The following is a 20,389-nucleotide window of genomic DNA, read 5'->3' on the forward strand; positions in this document are numbered from 1 at the left end:
CAACCGTCCACCATGTTTTGGCAATGTTCCAACACACTCGTCTTCGCTGTTGCATGCATCACAAAAACTATTACACTACTAACGCTTACATTAGTGTGAAATATCCACATTATATAATACCACAAAGCTATTTAAAGACAATTTCAAAAATAACATATATAACCGAAATATTTTGAGCAGTAATACTTGCATAGCAATGATGAAATTTTATGTGTTCAGTCCATAGAGACAGAGACGGTAAATTACAGTCCTATCCGCTTCTGTTTTGATCCATAAAAACGATGTCAACTAGGTCTATCAGCAAACATATGGCTTAGCTATGCCTCAATAATACTAGTATTTTCCAAGAAATTGTGAAAAATCATTAGCAACGTTTCGTTAGGAGCAGCGTCTTTTACTGCTACTACGGAGTGAATGCGTAAGTGAATGTGATAAGAAATTTTTTGGTTACGCTGATCTATAAAACACAATTCCAAAAGCAAAATCAGACATCGTCAGAAAGCTTATACCCTCACCTACTGAATAAATGAATTGTCAATCAAGCCAAATTGTACTAAAAAGGGCAACAACGCCGTACACAACAGATGTGGTATTACGCACAGCTATTTTTGAAGGTAGCCTACCCAGGCATCACAAATGCATGTATATTTCACAAACGGATTGTCCAAGAGAACATATGACCACTCAGTCTCAAAAGGGACATCTCTATGTGTAAAACCAATGGTAAGATTGTATATTTATTCAATGTTTGAAAACCTTGTCTCGTTTATTTTGTTATTCAGTGAGCAGCGTTTTCACTGCTGTATTGGCATATTTTATGGCTGATGTCGGGTTTATCTTGTTGCTACGGAATATGATTTCTCTCAGCATAATGACAGATTCAAAGACTATACGAACTCACCCGATATTGTCTTCAAATGGATCCATGCCAAAGATAATGATAGTAATGAAAGTAATGATTCATCCTCTCAAAAAGCTTTTACTAACAAAATTTTAGTAGCCTAGCATTCACTCTGGCTGGCATTGTCTTCCATTGCTTCCCCGACGTTCAGACCCTCTGGTTCAGACCCTCCCCTCACTGATAAAAACGAGACCCTACGGTGTCGGATTACTTAGTTGCGTCGCCATGGATGTCTTCTAGCCGCCTGCCGTAAAGAAGTTTACTAGATGTCGTAACACTTTAGATGTACAGCTGCAGCGCTTCCGCGCCGCAACTAATAAAAAGTCCAAATGGCGGGCAAACAATATGGCGGACAAAGGTGGTCCCAATAGCAAAGTTGAGCACATTCAGATGCATAGGTCGATGAAGTTTTGTGTTTATCTGATTTATGGTGTGGGAGTTATGGCCTTTTAAGCATGTTATAACGCTTGAAGCCTTCTAAGCATGTTATATCTGGCCGACATAGGTGATTTGTTGTGCCTGAGTAGTGAAGGGCCATACCAAATTTGGTTGCTGTAGGACTTATGGTTGCTGAGCCTCAGACACTTTTAGCGGAGAAAAATAAGAATAATCCTAACAAATACAATAGGGTTCCACCAGCTTCGCTTGAATATCACAGATACAATAGGGTTCCACCAGCTTCGCTGCTTGGACCCCTAATAATAATCCTAACAGATACAGTAGGGTTCCACCAGCTTCGCTTCTTGGACTCCAAATAATCCTAACAGATACAGTAGGGTTCCACCAGCTTCGCTGCTTGGACCCCTGATAAATAATGCAAAAATATTATCACGCTATTTGATATCAATGTTTCGCCTTAAACCTTCAGAAGGGGCACATGTATATGCTTTATAATGGACAAAAAGCATTTTATTCATTTTTGGAGAGATTTTGGATATTTTAGGCCAAGGTACCAATGGAAAGCTTGTAATTCCTACTTGAAAATGGTGCAACAGTGAGTTTCTTGAATCAAAACAGTTGATTTGTAGTGAAATACATGATTATGTTGTGATTTACAGGAATGCATAATTTAGACATTTTGGATAGATTTGGGTACACTGCTTACTTTTTGATTCATAAATCTTTAGTAGGTCTGCAAATCCACCCTTAGATTTGACGCACTTGTGTTCAAGGAGTTTTTGATCCAGGCCATGTGTAGTTTAACCTGCTGTATATTTGCAATCTCTCAGTACTTCATTGCATACTAAAAAAGAGCAAATTTTTTATTTTTTTGCCTGGACAATTGCATTTATGGCACTTTATTTCCTCCTAAATTATGAGAATAAACCAATCTGTTAGTTTTGTAAATGGTACAAATGTCTTGCTTCATTTAAGCCATTTTTTTCCATGTCTCTGTGATGCTCACATCTGGAGTTATAAAGCTTTAAATAGGGTACCTCCTAAATGGGCCAGATTTGGCATGTGCGCAAAGGGGTTAAGATTTGTCTTCACTGGAGCTAAGGGGCCTAGCCCAAACCATGAAAAACAGCCCCAGACCAACGGGTGTCCAGATACTTTTGGTCAGTTTATCATGCATCCAGTTGTCTTCCAAATTTCTTGGTATGTTCCAGGTCACATGGTTTGGGGTCATCATGAAGTGTACAAAAAAATGGAAAAAAAGGCATATCGGAGCCCTTAGCACCAGATTCCAGTATGGTATGAAATGCAAATATCGGCCTGATATCTGTCAATCAGAAATATCAGTTGACTTCTAGTTTTTTTTCATATTCCTCAGCCTCATAATGGCTTCCTTGACTTTCATGGGTACAACTCTGGTCTTTATGCTGACAAACACCAGTAACAGACTCCAAAGGCAATCAAAAGCGTAGAAGCAAGACTAGATACTGAAAGTTCTCTTATACCTGCATTTAAGAAGCAATTGATCACACCTGACTAATCAGAAACCCCTGTGTTATATATATATATATATATATATATATATATAAATTTTAAAAATAAACATTTAAAAAAAAAATTTTATATATATAATTTGTCCCAAACCTTATGGCGTCCTAAAATGAGGGCTATGTACAAAAAAGCTTTTACTTCTACATTGTGAAGTTAAACTGCATTCAAATGTCCTTTAATAAAAGCTGACAATCTGAACTTTAACCACATATGCATTTTTCGATTGCAAATCTGAAAATATGAAGCGCAGAGCCAAATCAGGAAAAAAATTTGTTCCAAACATTATAGAACTCACTGTATGCAGGTAAACTGCATGATGCAAATGAAAGATGGTCTTAAAGCCTTCTATAAATCCATGGGTCAGGTCAAAGACATACAAATTGCGAAGCAAGTCAGGTTTTATTGCGATTAAAAAACCAAGTTTACAATTTTCACTCTGCTTTGTATTTTCATTGTTAAAGTTCAAGTGATACAGTAAGACTCTTAGCGCCACTAAGTAAGACAGAATGCTTATCTATTCAGTGCTGCAGATTCCAAGAACGTACTCATGGCTGTGCGATGTTGTTGTCTAGTTGACCAATCAGATTGACTCTGTGTAAGTGTTTTAGTCCACTCATTGATGGGTTCTCAGAATGTAAGAAGTGCAAGCAGGTGTGTGAGGGAGTCCGACGGCGGTTGGAGCAGCAAAAGAGTGGCAGGAGACAAAAACTTCTGTTCACCCAGGTTTATTTACAGGAGACGTGCTTCGAACCCAGAACCGGTGCAAAATATGTACAGGTGATGACACTACAAAATATATATACAACAAATGCCACAAACAAAACAAAAACAAGTAAACAAAATAACAGTAGGCTACGCCTAGTAGGCCCTACTCGTTTGAATAAGCTGCGTGGGTAGCATGACAACTCGGCACACACAGAACATAATCACCCTAGGAGGACTTTTCCTCTGGCGTATATAGCCCAAGCCGCTCCCCTGGCAATTCTATTACAAAAAAATAAAGTTTCTTTCCTTTATCATTATTTCTTATTTACCTATACATTTCAAGAACAAACCATAAATAAATACTATCCATAAAAAAATAATGAGAATAATTACAGAAAACAAAAGTAAATGCATGCATCCTCCAACTTTTTGTATTTCACACGTGTCCCAAACACCCCCATGAAAAAGCCCTTGTGGTATGGCCCGCGCTTCCTTGGAAGGCTTCCAGCAAAACCAGCTGCAGGTTTGGTTGGCGTTTGCTAGCTTTAATAATACAAAATAAAACAATGTTTAATATGAATGTCACCTTTTACCTTGAATAATTTCACTTTTGTCCACCAAATACAAATAATTTACTACAAACAAGTGTACTGCTACTAGTTTCAGTTCACAGAAATTGTGGCCATTTAAAAAGTATTTTAAATTCGCAGTAAAACGAATATTGTTTCTTTTCCGTTTTTACCATATATTTCCATTCACATTCATTTACAATTCACCTTCATAACACACAAACAATGGTAAGTACATTTTTCCCTCCTTCCTTCACGTTACTTTATATGGATGTTAAGTTGCGCACAATTAAAAGAACATGAACGGGGCTTTTAAATGCATTCAACCATGTAAGCATGCTTAAAACTATAAATGTCCACAGGTCATGGTTTCACTCCATGACAAGGTGCATAGCCAAACCTATCTCCACACTTCGTTTGAGCGCTGTGCCAGCGCTGGAGGAAGGTCTGGCTCAACCCATTATCATTCATCATCATCATCATAGGGGGAAAAAAACGCTCTGACTTGTTTGTATTTCTTTAAACCAATCACAATGGTCTTGGGTGGCGCTAAGCCCAGGATGTAGCGACCATAGACGTATATGTCTATGGCAGCGACTGCCCTTGCAAAAACGGTAACACGCAGATAGCGGAAGGGGAGGAGAATTCCAACTGAAATATTTGGCCAATGGCAGGCTTATACCCACAGTCTATATCCTATGAGTCAGACTAATAATGCCATTATACTGACAACTGTAAGTCCTTGATTCTGATTGATCGTTGTATTGATTTGCTTTCTATAACCTCACAGTGATGAAGCAGTTTTGATCTGCTGATTTGTATTGAATTTTAAGATTAACAGTTCAGCTTGAGTAGTGTCCTGTTGTTCTAGACTTTGGCTGAATATAAGAAAAATAGGTTGGCTACAGTTTAGTCAGTATTGCTTTCACCTTTTACTGCTTTGCTTGCTGTTGTTTGCTCAAGACTGAAAGGCTACAAGAAAAATTGTTTAACCCTTATGTTGTGGTGTCATTTCCATAGGCACGAGCTACTGAATGAACTGGGTAGGGATTTTCTTAAGATTGAAATTTAGGCCAGTTCCTAATCAGCTTTTTTCTTTTTTCCCCCCCTGCAGTCTGATTGGCTGGGGCCAGATCCGGAGGGGTGTGACCATTACTCCCACTGTGGACGATGACTGATGGGTTGCTGGAATGTGATACCTGTGTGATTCACACACCAAACCCACACACCTCTCAGTTCTTGGATCTATCATCACAGGAGTTGCCTAGTTTTTTCACAGAATTGCCAACTACTGTCAAAGAAAACTAATAAAATGTTTTTGGACAGAAATAGGTTTGGGTTCTCTTCTTTTCGGGGGTGCTTAGGGGGGGTGGGGAAGTAGGGGTGGGAGAGTGCATGGGGTGCATGGGGTGCATGGGGGGGGGGGGGGGTGGACGAGGGGTCCGTGGGGGTGGATGGGTGGGCGGGCTAGGGAGTTGCATGGGGCGTGGGAGATGTGTGCCTGAGGGCTTGTGCTTTTGTGTGTGCGCGTGCATTTGTGTTTGTACACAATTTTGTGTGTGTGGGTTTTTGTTTGTTTGAACGATTGTGTGTGTCCGTTAGTGTGCATGTGCGTTTGTGGGTGTGCGCGCGTGTGTACGTTTGTTTTATATGTGCTTTTGAGTGTCTGTGTGTGTTTGTGGCGCGTGTTTGTATTTTTGTGTGCGCGCGTCTGTGCGTTTGTGTGCGCAGGTGTATGTGTCAGTTTGTGTGTCAGTCTGTGTGTACATTTGTTCCTGTCTGTATGCGTTTGTGTGCGCGCATTTGTGTGTCAGCTTGTGTGCCTCACTGATTGTGCGTATGTGTGTATACGATTGCTTGTGTGTGTTTGTGTATGAGTGCTTCCGTTTGTGTGTACGTTCGTGTCTGTGCGTGCGTCAGTTTGTGCCTGTCTGCGTTTGTGCGTTTGACACTTTTTAGTAACCATCATGGACATTGAAGCAGAAGTTACCTGTTGTAAGGCCATGCAGGATAATGCTATTATTTTTGCTCAGAACCGCTTCAACTTGTTGGTGCAATCCCCTAGCAGCCATGACGTCGGTCAACTCATACTTTCAGTGCAACTGGCATCAAACAATGAGATGAAAACACAAACTCTGTGTTCTAGCTTTATTGGTAGGACAACTATGCCAAATACGTCGCTTCTAAGCGCAACCATTGTCGCGCTTGTTTTCCATTTACCAAGCATCTCCTGCAGTCTCATTTGCAACAACACACCCCACACATGGCAATCTGGGAAATCTTTGAAATAATTTACTTCTATGATTGCAAATGTTTGTTTATGCCTCAAAATAAATTTATATCCTTTGACTTTGGCTATATATAGACTAGAGCCCGACCGATGCCAGATTTTTGGGTCTGATGCCGATTCCGATTTTGGAGAGTCCTAGCCCACCGATTACCGATGTTCTGACCGATATTTTGTCAAAAAGTGCAACATTTTCAAATCAATTTGAAAAACTTATATTTTATCAAAGTTTCTATATTTGAGAACATTTAACTTATAAGCAAACAAATAAAAATAAACACACAAAGAACTTTTTGATAGATAATGACGGCCCCAAAAAAACGTGTTTGTAGCAGCTTGGCAGGTACTGCTGCCTCACCTCTCCTAAAACAAACTGGGAGACCGCCGGACTCTCAGATTGCATATGTGTGGAAATGGGTGTTATGGCGATCGTACTTGAAAACCAAGGAGTTATCACGTTTTACGATCTTGGCCCTGTATCTGCTGATTCTCACGGTCATACCTTTGTGGGGAAATCGGTCCGCCGATTGTTTGCGTTCATCTCAACACGCAATTTCGCCGGGGAATCTCGCTGCACCCCTTGACTCCTGGAGCCAATACATCATCTACTCCAAAGTTCTGGATGGTGGGCGAGTGTCTGCCCGGTGTAGGCAGCGTAAACATCATGGTCAGAGAGTGACCCCCGTACCAACAAACCGGGGTTATTCCATTTTTCTCTGCATTTGTCCTCTTGCTATGAGGGGATGTTCACCTAAATCCCGGACCTGTGGACTATCGGCAAATGCAGGGTGTTGACTCTTGGCAATCAGCTGTTCCCCACGGGGCTGCGGCCAGGCCGGAGATCCACCTTCACCACACTCTCCCCGCAGGATTACAAGGTAACAACAAGACGGCAAACCCGGTGTCTAAACTACATGATATCGGCCACAAACTGATATATGCTGGTCCCACTATTGCGACGAATGTGCCACGGACTACCGTCAACTTGGCGATTTTAAAACATCAGAAAACTAAAATGTTTCAGACTGTAAATCACACAAACGTGCTATGGAACCCGAAAACAAAACCTAAAGGGATATTTGGTGGTCACTTAAACATACGGAGCGTCGTATCAAAGACTGAACAACTTGAACATTTACTGACTGACTCTAATCTTGACTATCTGTGTCTTACGGAAACTTGGTTAACTCCTACAACTCCATTAGCTATATTTAATGTACCAGGTTATAATGTGTACAGACGAGATAGAAGTAAAGGGAAGGGGGGCGGGGTTCTGATCTATGTTAAAGAGAGCATTCAATGTAAACAAATTGAAATCGCTGACAACACTCTGGAGTGTGTTGGGGTTACCATTACACTAGCCCCTGAAATGTCATTTGTTGTACTTGCGCTTTATCGACCACCTACTGCTACAAATGTTTTCTTCGACCATTTATCCGAAATTCTCAAACGCTATGATGGTAAAGAAGTACTTCTCCTGGGAGACTTCAATTTAAACTGGCTAGATAGAGCACGTAGAAAGAGGCTAAAGGATATCACCAAAACATTTCAGATGACACAAATGGTAAATAAACCTACAAGACTAACAAATTCTTCCAAAACCCTACTGGATTTAATTTTTACAAATAAAGCTGACAGAATAAGAAAAATATATAACTTAATCACTGGTCTTTCAGATCATAATCTTACATTAGCTGCTAGAAAGTTGACAAAGACACGATACAGGAATCAAAATGAAATTAAAAAGAATTCCAATATCTCTTTCATTCCAAAAAAAGATCTAGAGCTCTTTGAGAACGAAATAAAGCAAACTAAATGGAATGACACTATTGCAGATAAACAGTGTGAGCAGGCGTGTGACGATTTAATGTCAGCTTTCAAACTGATTCTATTAAAATATACCAAAACAATGGCCCGGAAGTCTAATGGGAAACGGAGTTTGCCTTGGTTTAATAGTAACCTATGGGATCTAATGAGAAAAAGAGATGCTTCCCTGAAAAAATCCCTAAAATCAGGACTGAATGCTGATCGTTTAATTTATAAAGGACTGAGAAATAAAGTCACGATGCAACTTAGAAAGGCTAAAGCAAATTTTTTTCTGGAAGTCATTAAAGAAGCAAAAGGGAATAGTAAAAAATTATGGAGAAGCATTGATAAACTAACTGGAAAGGAAAAATCTAAATGTGGTAGCATACAGCTCAAAATAAATGGTACTCTTCAAAATGATAGCTTAGCTGTTGCAACAAATTTTAACGATTATTTTATAAATTCTGTCCTGGAATTGGGTCAGATTTTTACACAAACGCACCTTTCTCAAGCTTCAGTTTATCACAGATCTGCATTAATTTTGACACCTACAAATGAAACAGAGGTAAACAAAATCCTCTCAACTCTATCAAACAGCAAAGCAAAGGACATATATGGTCTTGATAAACAGGAGGAAAGTAATTATAGACCTATCAGCATACTCCCCGCCATCTCCAAGGTCACTGAAAAGGTAGTAGCAGAACAAGTGATTGCACACCTTGATTCCAAGGCCCTTTTACACCCTATGCAATTTGGATTCAGAAAAAAACATTCAACTGAAACGGCATGCTGCTACTTCCTTGAAGTCCTTAAAGCAAGCCTAGATAAAGGTGGGGTGGTGGGAGCAGTCTTCCTCGACCTGCGTAAGGCTTTTGACACGGTTAATCATCAAACACTATTCAACAAGCTGGCTAACTATGACCTTTCCATAACAACACAAAACTGGATTAAATCATACCTAAATGGCCGACAACAGTGTGTGCGGATAAACAATAACTTATCACCTCTAAAAACCTGCACCATGGGAGTGCCACAAGGCTCAATTCTAGGACCACTGCTTTTCAGTATATACATCAATGATCTCCCATCTGTATGCGATGATGTTGAAATCTTGATGTATGCAGATGACACCGTGTTATACACCCATGGGAAAAACACAATACAAGTCGCCACAAAATTATCAAAGGAAATGGAAAATGTTGCTAAATGGCTAAATGACTCCTGTCTTACTTTAAATGTTGAAAAGACTGTAAGTATGTATTTTACCAATAGGTACAAACTTAGAGAGTGTCCTGACATCTGCGTAAATGGACAAATAATTAAAAACGTGGATGAATTTAAATACCTGGGCGTCACACTTGATCCAACTCTTGACTTCAAAAAGCATATTAAGAAGATGGATAACACACTGAAATTTAACCTTGCAAATTTTAGACATATAAGAAACTCCCTCACGGTTGAGGCATCAAAGACCTATTTAAATGCAATGATTCTGTCACACTTTTCGTACTGTATGTCAAGTTGGTCCCAGGCAAATAAAACAGCCTTAAGACCACTCGAATCATTATATAAAAGTGCCCTTAAAATTCATGATAAAAAAACACGTCAATATCACCACTGTCATGTACTCACTAAATATAATATGTTAAATTTGGAAAATTTCATCATGTACTCAAGTGTTTGTCTAATTTTTAAGATTATTCATAACGCTGCTCCTCCTCCCTTGAGGAACTTTGTCACACTCAGCTCAGAAAAAACAACACGAGCCACTAGATCAACCACTCGGGGGGAGTGCAAAATTCCACAACGCAAGACCTCCTTTGGAAAATCATCCTTCACTTTTATGGCCATAAAACAATGGAATAATCTTCCAACAGAACTAATAACATCCACAGATTTTCACACTTTCTCCCGTCTGACAAAACATTGGATCCTTACACAACAAACTTACAGACATTAGTAAATTAGTATTGTGGGCGGGGGGGGGGGGGGGGGGGGGGGGGGCGGGGGGGATGGGGGGGGGGCGGGGAGGGATGGGGGGTGGCGCTTTGTTTTAGGGTTGGGATGTGGGGATGACTGTGTTTTGTATGTTTTTACTATTTTTGTATTTTGTACTTTGTTTTTTAATGTCCTTTCTATTTTACTGTTTAATGTACTTTCTATTTTACTGTCTTACTTACCTGCTCAGGGACTACGGGTGGAAATTAGCAAATTGCTATAACCCGGTACATTACATCTTTCCTTGTTTTATATAAGGTTAATGTTCTTTGTACACTGTCCCTGTTTAAATAAACTAAATAAATAAATAAATAAAAAAATGTAAAAGATTATATAAGACATTATCTAACGAGCTTCCCTGTCCATAAGAATTCGGCGTTGAAAAAAAACTACAATGCGCTCTGACGCGTGACTAGATGACACACTCACTTGCAATAACGCATTAGCTGTTGACATAGCCTCATTATTTTTTATTATTTATCCTCAGTAAGTTAAATTAATTATATTTTCTTATTTTATTCCTACTACATGATCTCAAAGAGTAAGACTTTATCTAGCGGAGCTAATGAGTGAATCAAGTGTAACATTAGATGAAACTAAATTGACTGGATGAAATGCGTAACGTGAGGCTTGTCCATAAGAATTTGGTGGTGAAAAAAACTACAATGCGCTTTCGTGCAGGTTACCCGCGCTAACTGTTGGTTGATTCACTTCGCCAACAGCAATCCTTCTCTCATGTTATCAGGACAAAGCTAGATAACATGGCTTAAAATGATCCACGTTAAAAGTGTTTTATCTGTGTTTTTACTGTCTGGTTGGCTTGCTACGATGACGTGTGACTAGATGACACTCGCTTGCAATAAGGCGTTGGGATAGCATGGATATGACGGTGGAACTGTCATCGTGGGCGCTACTTGGCCTGCCTTTTTTGTTAGCAGGTGGTTTTGACGGGGTAATTGGTAGCGATGGAAATTCGTCTTCATTTGCAATGCCGAGTTCATCTGTCTCCATACACACCACGTAATCGTGCCCGCCTTCTATTACAGCATTGGCATTTTTTTCTAGCTCCGAAGCTAGCTCGCCACCACGTGCATTGGTTTCTTTTCTTTTCGTCGCCATTTAACATAAATATGAACTCCAAATAGCTCAAAACAGTAAAATTTGTTATGAAATTAAGAAAACTGAAAGAAAGACTGACTGACCAGTTCAATTTAAGGGACTTTGTTGAATTGCTTATTTTGGTCGACAGAGCTCGTTACTTTAGCTACTGTTAACCCGCCATCTTGCGCCGCCCTCAAAAACTTACGGTGAAGCCACACTATAAACGCTTTCAACAAAAATTAACAGTTTGTTAAAATTCTGGGATTGCAATTATGGTTGGAACGAAAACCAGCACACACAGTGGTCCCCCAGGACCGAGTTTGAGAACCACTGTTCTAAGAATACTTTTCAGCTTTTTACACAATGAATGCATCTTGTTTATGCATATGTGTGTAGATATGTGAATAGATGTCATGGAAATCATGGAACATGCCTGCTGTATATCCACAAGGCATTGTCTTCTGAAATAAATTATTATTAGTGTGAGTAAGTTCAGAAAATGGAGAGCTGTATCTCTTGTTGCTGTTTCTACTCAAACATCACTGACACCAAGGTTCCTCATCCCCAATGGTACCATTCAGTGATGACTCATTTGAATTCTAGCTTAAAAGATTTATTCAACTACATTGCAGTGGGATTGTATAGTATCAGTGTTGATCATCGATGAGAACTCCACAATATACATTTCAGTAGTTAACCTAGATTCCTATAATAGTGAACATAAAAATGTGCATGTGTGTGTGTGTGTCTGTATGTCTGTTTTTTATGACTAAAAACTATATACTAGACCGGTGCCTTTAGAATTGCACCATATGTAATTTGGTGTATATTAGCCATGGCCATATGGTGTACCCAACACATAATATTTTAAAATACAATAACGGCACAGTAAGTTTTCTATTAGTTTACAATTCTCTACAGGAGGAAAACGAATGACAATGAAACTAAACCAAGTATGTATAATCTGGAGACATATATTAGTCAAAATATGAATGGTGGCTGTGGCTTATGACACAAAGGCTTATAAGTCAGAAGGGGTTTGGCCAATCAGTACAAAACTGAATATAGTTATCTGTCTCTCCATATTGTATATCTCATATTGCATATAAATCCATCCCAGAACAGCTGAATGGTGGATGAATGAGTTCTTAGTTGTTGCATATTGAGGAAAATGAAGTTTAAAAATGTACATTTCTAATCACATAATGAAATCTCACTCGTTTGTAAATATACTCTGGTTATACCATCCCATCACCGTGTACCTCATGCTGTAGACATTTTTTCACACTCAAGATGGCTGCCATTGGTTTTGTGTGAGAGCAGTGTTGGACATTATCCACTGAAAATCTCAACAATCTGCATTCAAATCTTGACATCTCTTTTCAAAACTGGGGTAGGAATCCATGCTGTGCATGGCTGACCAAGTCATTTGTGGACTGTTTTCTTTTTTTTCCCATGATCGGATACAACAGACCTTCAGCCCTGGAGGCTTCAAGCTCTCAATTGATGTTTTCGTTTCTAAACCAATGTATAACTAAACCTGTTGAACTGGATTGTTCTCTGCTTCCATTTATTCATGGGTCCTGCCTTGCTGAATTGTTCTTAATACCATCTGGCAGCAGTGCTGTCTGAAGCACAGATTACTGAAGAAGTTTAGTTGTTTTTTGGATTCTCCTAGCCTCGGGCCTGGTTTTGCCTGATCTGCTGCTGCTGCTAATGCTACTACAGTTACTGCTACTACCATTGCCTCCTATAACTGCTAACCATCTGGCCTGCTGCTGCTAATGCTACGACCACTGCCTCCCATAACTGCCAACCATCTGGCCTCGGGCCCTGTAGGCCTGGATTGCTGCTGGTGCTATTTCTACCACTACCTGTAGTAACTTATTGTTACACTTGTACAGGATAGTATGACTATTTCTAAACCTCTGTGTTATTTTTGTGTTGTTCCTGATGTTAACATCATCTGCTATGTGTGAGTGCAATTCTCATGAATTCGCTCGTCTGGCTGGCCCCGAAACTGACAATGTTCATTTCCAAAATAGAGACTCTGTTTCTCTTATTATCACAAGGACTCTTGGACTAATTTTAACTACAAACCCTCTATCACTGCCATTGCTCTCATGTTACATCATGAGATTGTTATGCAAGATGATCTTATTACCTTTCGATTTGCATTCAACTGATGCTAAGAAGCAGAAATGCTATAGACCACCTTCTGTTTTTTGCCATATTTTGATTGTAATGTTGCTTGTGATTTCTGGAAATGTACATGTTCATCCTGGCCCTCCCACTGATGTTGCTTTCTCCAATACTGTTTTGCCTGCAAAGGACCTTTGCTTTGGTGTGCCTGTAATCACTAATTTTATGCAGATTCCTGTTTGAATAACAGATAGATTCCTAAATTTGCCTTCTATTAGAAATTAAATTCCACCTACTCTCACAAATGTAAATCTATGCCACCCAAAAAATGCTGTCCCCACAAACCAAGATCAAGATTCACATCTCAAGCTCGCCCTTTTCAATATTCAATCTATTTGCAATAAGAGCTTCTTTGTCCATGATCTAATAATAGAAAAGGAGCTTGATATCATTTTATTCACAGAAACATGGCTTTCCCCTGCCAACTCAGCAAGCTTGATTGAAGCCTGCCCTATTGACTTTAGCTTCTTACATTCACCAAGACCAAACAGGCGTGGCGGTGGTGTTGCAGCCATCTTTCGAAATGCTTTCAGTCTGTCGAAAATTGATCTGGGATGCGTTTCGATTTGAGTTTTGATGTACCCTAACGTTTTACGAAGGTTTCTAAGGTATACCTTTCAAAGGGAAACGAGTGTTTTCCAGACTATACCTTAACAGTTGCCTTAAGGGACACTTCCAAAGGTACGTTGTAAGTTGGAGCTGGCCTTCACTGTCGTGCTGAAAAGTTTATAAATTGATGCCAAGTGAATCGATTGTCTCACTTGTAAAGGCTTATGAATAATGTTTTAATATAACAAGTGTTGTCATAATCATTTTATATCAATCTAATATTGCAGAAGAGGAAGCTATGCCTACTAAAGATCATCTGCTAATCTCTTTAAGAGTCAAGGCGAGACCTTGTGATAGTTTCAATAAATACGTACATATAGGCTACAAAAGATAAAATAAAGAGCATCAATCGGGACAAACGGGGCGACATAGCTCAGGAGGTAAGACCGATTGTCTGGCAGTCGGAGGGTTGCCGGTTCAAACCCCGCCCTGGGAGTGTCGAAGTGTCCTTGAGCAAGACACCTAACCCCTAACCCCTAACTGCTCTGGCGAATGAGAGGCATCAATTGTAAAGCGCTTTGGATAAAAGCGCTATATAAATGCAGTCCATTTACCATTTACCATTTACATATAAGCCATAGTCTGGAGCCACAGACTTAGACTTCTTGGAAGCCCAGGAAAAAGGATATGGGCTACATATGGGTGAATTATTTTGTTCTTATTGAAACAAAGGTCTAATGTTAATTTTTTTTGTCACACAATAGACGCTTTCAAGGGTAACAACATAAACAAACGTTACTACGCATGTGCGTTGTTCTGGCCCTAACTTAACTTCCGGCAGACTTCCGCAAACAATCAATCCCTCTAGACTAGACTATTTCTGATAACAAGCAAAATAAATAACAAGTAAATTACGTTAGCTAGCTAGTTAAAAGTATGTCTAACCAGTATTATTTGGGCTTACCAGTCGAAGAAAAGAACCGTTACTTGGCCAAACTCAAATGCGATAACGTTACACTAACTGAAAAACAAGCGACAGAAACAGATAACTGTTGACAGTATTGCACCTTGCGGAGAATCATACATTCCTTGCATAATCCATAACTATTGTGGTTACATGCACATTCTTGTGTAAAAAGTGCGCTCTTTCTATTACATTGCTTAAAAACGATGATTACATGAGACACAAAATGCGGCTAGTGCTGGGCAGCATGTGTAGCCAATGCAATTACTATATGTATTTATTTGTATAGCATGCATTGATGGAAAAACATCGTGGTTATAATAGTTTGGGTCATCTTGCTAGGTTACCACAACAAAAAACGATCAGGCTATGTAACATTGTCAAGTCATTGGAAACAGGTATCATTACGTTCGTTCAAAACGTAGCTATAGAGTATCAACTACTACCATTGATCTGACGTTTCTGTGTATAATTTATACAATGTTAGCTACGTTTAGCTAGCTAGCTACAATCAATTTAGTTAGCTAATTGTTCATAACTATTGAAGGCTTGTTACTGGTCAGCTAGCTATTAGCTATCGCGTATCATAAGATTGTTACCTGAAACAAAGTCAGTGCTACAGTGAAAGCACCTATTCGACCACCTTCGTTCGACAGACAGGAAAACGTAAACTGATTTGCAACTATATACGAAATAGGTGAAATATCGGTAACAACCTGTACCTAGTTAAGTAGGAAAAAATGTCCTTGTTATCCTCCCGTGGTTATTTTTTCTACGCTTTCATGATTTTTTTTCTGTGCCGACAAATATGTCAGAGGTGGTCCAGCGCTAGCTTTTGGTTGCTAAGTGGACGTGTATCCACAACCCTATATAAATGAATGGAAGTTAACATAAATTTTCTAGCATACTGTGTAAGTGTCCTGTCTTGCTTATTTGAGGTTAATATGAGAAAGGGTGGTCGCTATCAGCACGTCTAGGAATCCGTACATATTCACTGTTGTAACTGAAGTCGCAGGACGCAAAATAGCCATTGGGAAAGCAGTTTGAATGTATGAAGCAACGTCTGCGCCATTGGCTTTAATGGGTCACGATGAGATAATTACGAGCGTGTTGCTTGTCTTAAAGTTGATATAGTAAATAAGGCTGTATTGGTATTACTAAATGTGTATGTATGAAGTTGGTTTATTTATTTATACAGTTTATTATGTGTATTTTTACAGGACTTACATTTAAATAGGTAACGATGTCCAGTTATTTCTCAAAATACGAGGAATCAAGCAATTCGTTTCACAATTCCCTAGTGGGGTTACAAAGTTAAATAATGTATTTTTACAAATTTTCGAAATGGCATTTGTTCCAGGTTGCACCCCACAGCACAACAACCTGAGCCCAACGTCAGTCTGCTCATCAGTTTAACTTTCACTCCGTTTGTAATCGGTGCCATATTAGTCAGTAAACACAAACCCAATAATAAACAAACACAGACCGGAAGTTAACTTAGGGCCAAGCGCATAACCTTGGCATTGCGCGTGCGTCCGATGAAAGCGTCTATAGTGTGGCTTCACCGTTAGGAAAAGACAACCGCGGTGCCAAGAGAATCCGACTGCACTTACACTAGGCTACGCAATTATGCGACGGCAGATGTTATTGACGTGAGTCTGCCGTGGTAAAACTACAATGTTCCGAAGATGGAATACTAAAGCGCATCTTAGATACTTCGTGGACAACCCGGTGAAAAATATTACTTCATTACCAAGGTTGGAATTGAAATAATAAAAAAAGGAATACAGGCTACCAGTCACAAAAATGAAACGAAACGGTTGTCACATTGAGAATGGTTGCTCACGCTCAACCTCCTGCCCACTCATATTTATCGACATGAATCCCAATTAGTATGATTGTATGAAAATAATTGTTAAATTTAATGCAAACATAGGTATAACATGTTAGGCCTACAAATCTACAACAGTACATATCATCATTCTTACGTTTCAAACATGTTGAATTAAAAACATCATCTGGCTAAAAGGGTGATTCTCTGAGACAGTGCCTTTTGGGTCGTATCATTTTTGAAAAAAAACCTCAAATAGTATTTCTGATCTCTACATCTGATAGTGGACTAGTTAAACCTTTGAGAAAATACATTTTCCCACCTTATGCATGAAGTCCCAATCATTATTAGGCATTTCTTTCTCACTAAAAGTCGTTTTGAGTTCAACCCCGTCACAGACAACTTGGACCCTGTGTGAATATGATTTGAAAAGACATTCAAGTAAATTCTTGTAGAACCTTAATAACCAGATGTCCCTTGTTTAAGCTCACTTCTTCTAAGTAGAATTTTTTTTATTTTAAAATGCTCACCATTTGACTGCCAAAGCAGGTCATGAGAACTTTATCTAACATCAGCCTTCATATTTTATCAAAAATATGCATTAACATTAGGATTTGATTAGGCTTTCATATTTTTTCTGATTATCCTGTAAATTTTACACACAGTTCAACAAACATTAACCTCATATTTCTTCTTATCATTAAAATATTAATAAAAACCTATCAAATAACAGGGTTGAACTCAGCATGACAGGGTTGAAAATGATAACAGGGTTGAAGGGATGATCAATATTTCAATATGGTATGGATTTATTTACCTGAGAAATTAATGATATAACATTCAATAAAATTATAATTGAATTTTAATAAAATTGACAGAGGGCAACAATCAGATTTTTCAACTGTCATATGAAAAAAAACATGAAACAAACAAAACATTTCATGAAGTATTTAACACTTAACATTCAATCAAACACATCAAGCATAAATTCATCACAGACATCAATGGAATGGATCTGTCCATATGGTCAGCAGTAAAACAAAATCCCTTATAAAATGTACAGCATAGGCTACTGTGAAGAAAACTACCTTGCTGGAATCTCAGTTTGATTAAAACGAGTATTCAGTAGATAACATTGAACTCTGAAAATGTGACTGTAGGCAACAATCAGATTTTTCAACTGTCGTATGAAAAAAAACATGAAACAAACAAAACATTTCATGAAGTATTTAACATTTAACATTAAATCAAAAACATCAAGCATAAATTCATCACAGACATCAATGGAATGGATCTGTCCATATGGTCAGCAGAAAAAAAATCCCTTATAAAATGTACAGCATAGGCTACTGTGAAGAAAACTACCTTGCTGGAATCTCATTTTGTTAAAACTAGTATTCAGTTCATAACATTGAACTCTAAAAACGTGACTGTAAAGTGTTGATTCATACATCCTATATTCAGAACGCCTGGCCCACACTTCTTTCTTTTCAGGCTGAGGGGTGGGACGAGCTCAAGCACATCATCAAATAGTACCATAGCACATCCTCACAAATAGGCCAAGAGAACCTGTTTGGTCCGACACGGTGCATGCATTTAACTTGAACATGGGTTTCATCCATGGCAAGGATTATTCCTGGACACAAATCTTGATCATATGTGAGCACACACCACTGTCCTAGCACCTCTGGGTGTTCCTAATGGTTTTGTGTCTGCCTCTGTGACACAGCAGCTGGCACCTTTTTGACAAAGCTGAAATGCTGTGTATTCCAACACTCACGGTGTACCTGCTTCTGGGTCGAGCACATACAGCTGACATCACAAGATGTTATCTCTCCTGGAGCAAGAGTTACCACCTGATGTATTCTCATGGTTCCTGGAACTGCTGGTAGGTTTTATGGCATCCTCTCAAGTGCCTGCTCAACAGTTTCACCATCGACAAAGAACAACTTGGTAGATGTGCTGGTTTCCACAAGGGTCTTGAAGAGCTCCAGCTCCAAGCTCCAGCTTGGATGTCCCAGCCATGGCTTATTAGCATGTCAGCAATCCTCTTCAAGGCTGCTCCAACACAAGCTGGTGCTCCCTTACCATGGCTGGCCTCAAAAAAATTCCAAGTCCCTGCCTTGATGCCTCTTGTCTCCAGCTCAGTGCTAAAAAGGAAAAAATTACCCTTCCGCTTGTACTGGGTACAAGGACATCACTAAAAAAGTGTATCACAGAAACCTCTGGGTATGTTGCCTGCACATAATCCAATACAGGGTTCAGATGCTCCCCTATAGCTGCTGGGCTTTTGTGCTTTGATGGGGATATTGTGCTGAAGCAGGTCGGTTCTTGGTTACCACCTACATAAACAACCCCTGTATGTAGTGTTGCCTGCTGGTGAGATGATCCAAAGTGCACTGCTTGGATTTCAAAACTGTTCTTGCAGGTAAATTTCTCAGAAAAATCTATGTGCATTAAGCATTCATTAGTGGCCATGCTCTTCCTCAGCTCACGGCAGTAGGCATACTGCTGCCTAATATTGAAGAAATGCTTCTTGAACTTGCTCAGGAATGTGTGGAACTTCTCAGCAAGTTGCTCCTGGGTGCCCTCAACAATTTGTTTAAGTTATCTTTACAGTTGGCCCCTCCTGATCATTCATTTTTACCTTCTCTTCTGTCCCCCACTGAGTATAGGACACCTTTTCTGCACTGTCATATGTACTCGAGAGGGGAACTGTTTTGTCTTTGCAGTTTTCACACTCCCCATACATACAATCCTTGCTGGCGTCATCACAGCAGACAAGTTTAGTAAGTCTCTCAAGATCTGAGGTCTCAATCAGCTTCAGCTGACTAAGCTTTTCTGCCAGAAAACTTAGATTCTTGTGCAGCTTGCACATGCATGTCTCACGATCAGACAGGGAGGGGTGCACAACCCAAAAGGGACGTAGCTGGCAAAATGCAGGGTATGAGATCCTCACATTGTTCTCTGCTAGAAATTTTCTGTGGAGGTTTCTCATTGTGTCTACAAGGAACCTTTTCTGCATCTTTACTTTGTTTCTAGTAATGGTTTGTTTTCTTCCTGTAGTTATCCTGTTGACATCATCTCTTGTGGGGGCGACGAGAGCTCAGGAGGTAAGACTGATTGTCTGGCAGTAGGAGGGTTGCCGGTTCAAACCCCGCCCTGGGCATGTCTAAGTGTCCTTGAGCAAGACATTACATTACATTACATTACATTACATTACAGGCATTTAGCAGACGCTCTTATCCAGAGCGACGTACAACAAGTGCGTTAGTTCAAGGTGCAGAGGTGCAAAAGAAACACACTAGAGTGAAGTAAATATCGTAGTGCCAGAAGTGACCACATAGATCAGGACTCCAACCCTGTAGAGTAACCTGTTCAGCAAACAACAATCCTACCAAGTACAAACTAGCACTGGAATCACATTTGCCTAATCAGACAAAAATAATCCTGCCAAATAAAAACTAACGTAATCGTATTAGCCTAACTAGGTACATTGAGGTAAACTATAGGCTAGGGAGGGGTGGGG

The 20,389-nt window shown here is 39.5% G+C and overlaps 1 protein-coding gene and 1 long non-coding RNA gene across 2 annotated transcripts in view; both read left to right on the plus strand.

The window, feature by feature from the left end:
• Positions 1-5,451, plus strand: part of eif2s3 (eukaryotic translation initiation factor 2, subunit 3 gamma) — a 64,136-nt gene extending 58,685 nt beyond the window's left edge. The window contains exon 13 of the mRNA XM_064334103.1: positions 5,237-5,451. Within this exon, the coding sequence (XP_064190173.1) occupies positions 5,237-5,300 (64 nt within the window). The 3' untranslated portion in view covers positions 5,301-5,451. The remainder of the gene's footprint in view (positions 1-5,236) is intronic.
• The window catches only part of LOC135254135 (uncharacterized), a 210,079-nt gene that overhangs the window by 88,194 nt on the left and 101,496 nt on the right, over positions 1-20,389 (plus strand). The gene's annotated exons all lie outside the window — the stretch shown is intronic.

This window comes from Anguilla rostrata, chromosome 4, assembly GCF_018555375.3.
Source record: "Anguilla rostrata isolate EN2019 chromosome 4, ASM1855537v3, whole genome shotgun sequence".
NCBI classification, from domain to species: domain Eukaryota; kingdom Metazoa; phylum Chordata; class Actinopteri; order Anguilliformes; family Anguillidae; genus Anguilla; species Anguilla rostrata.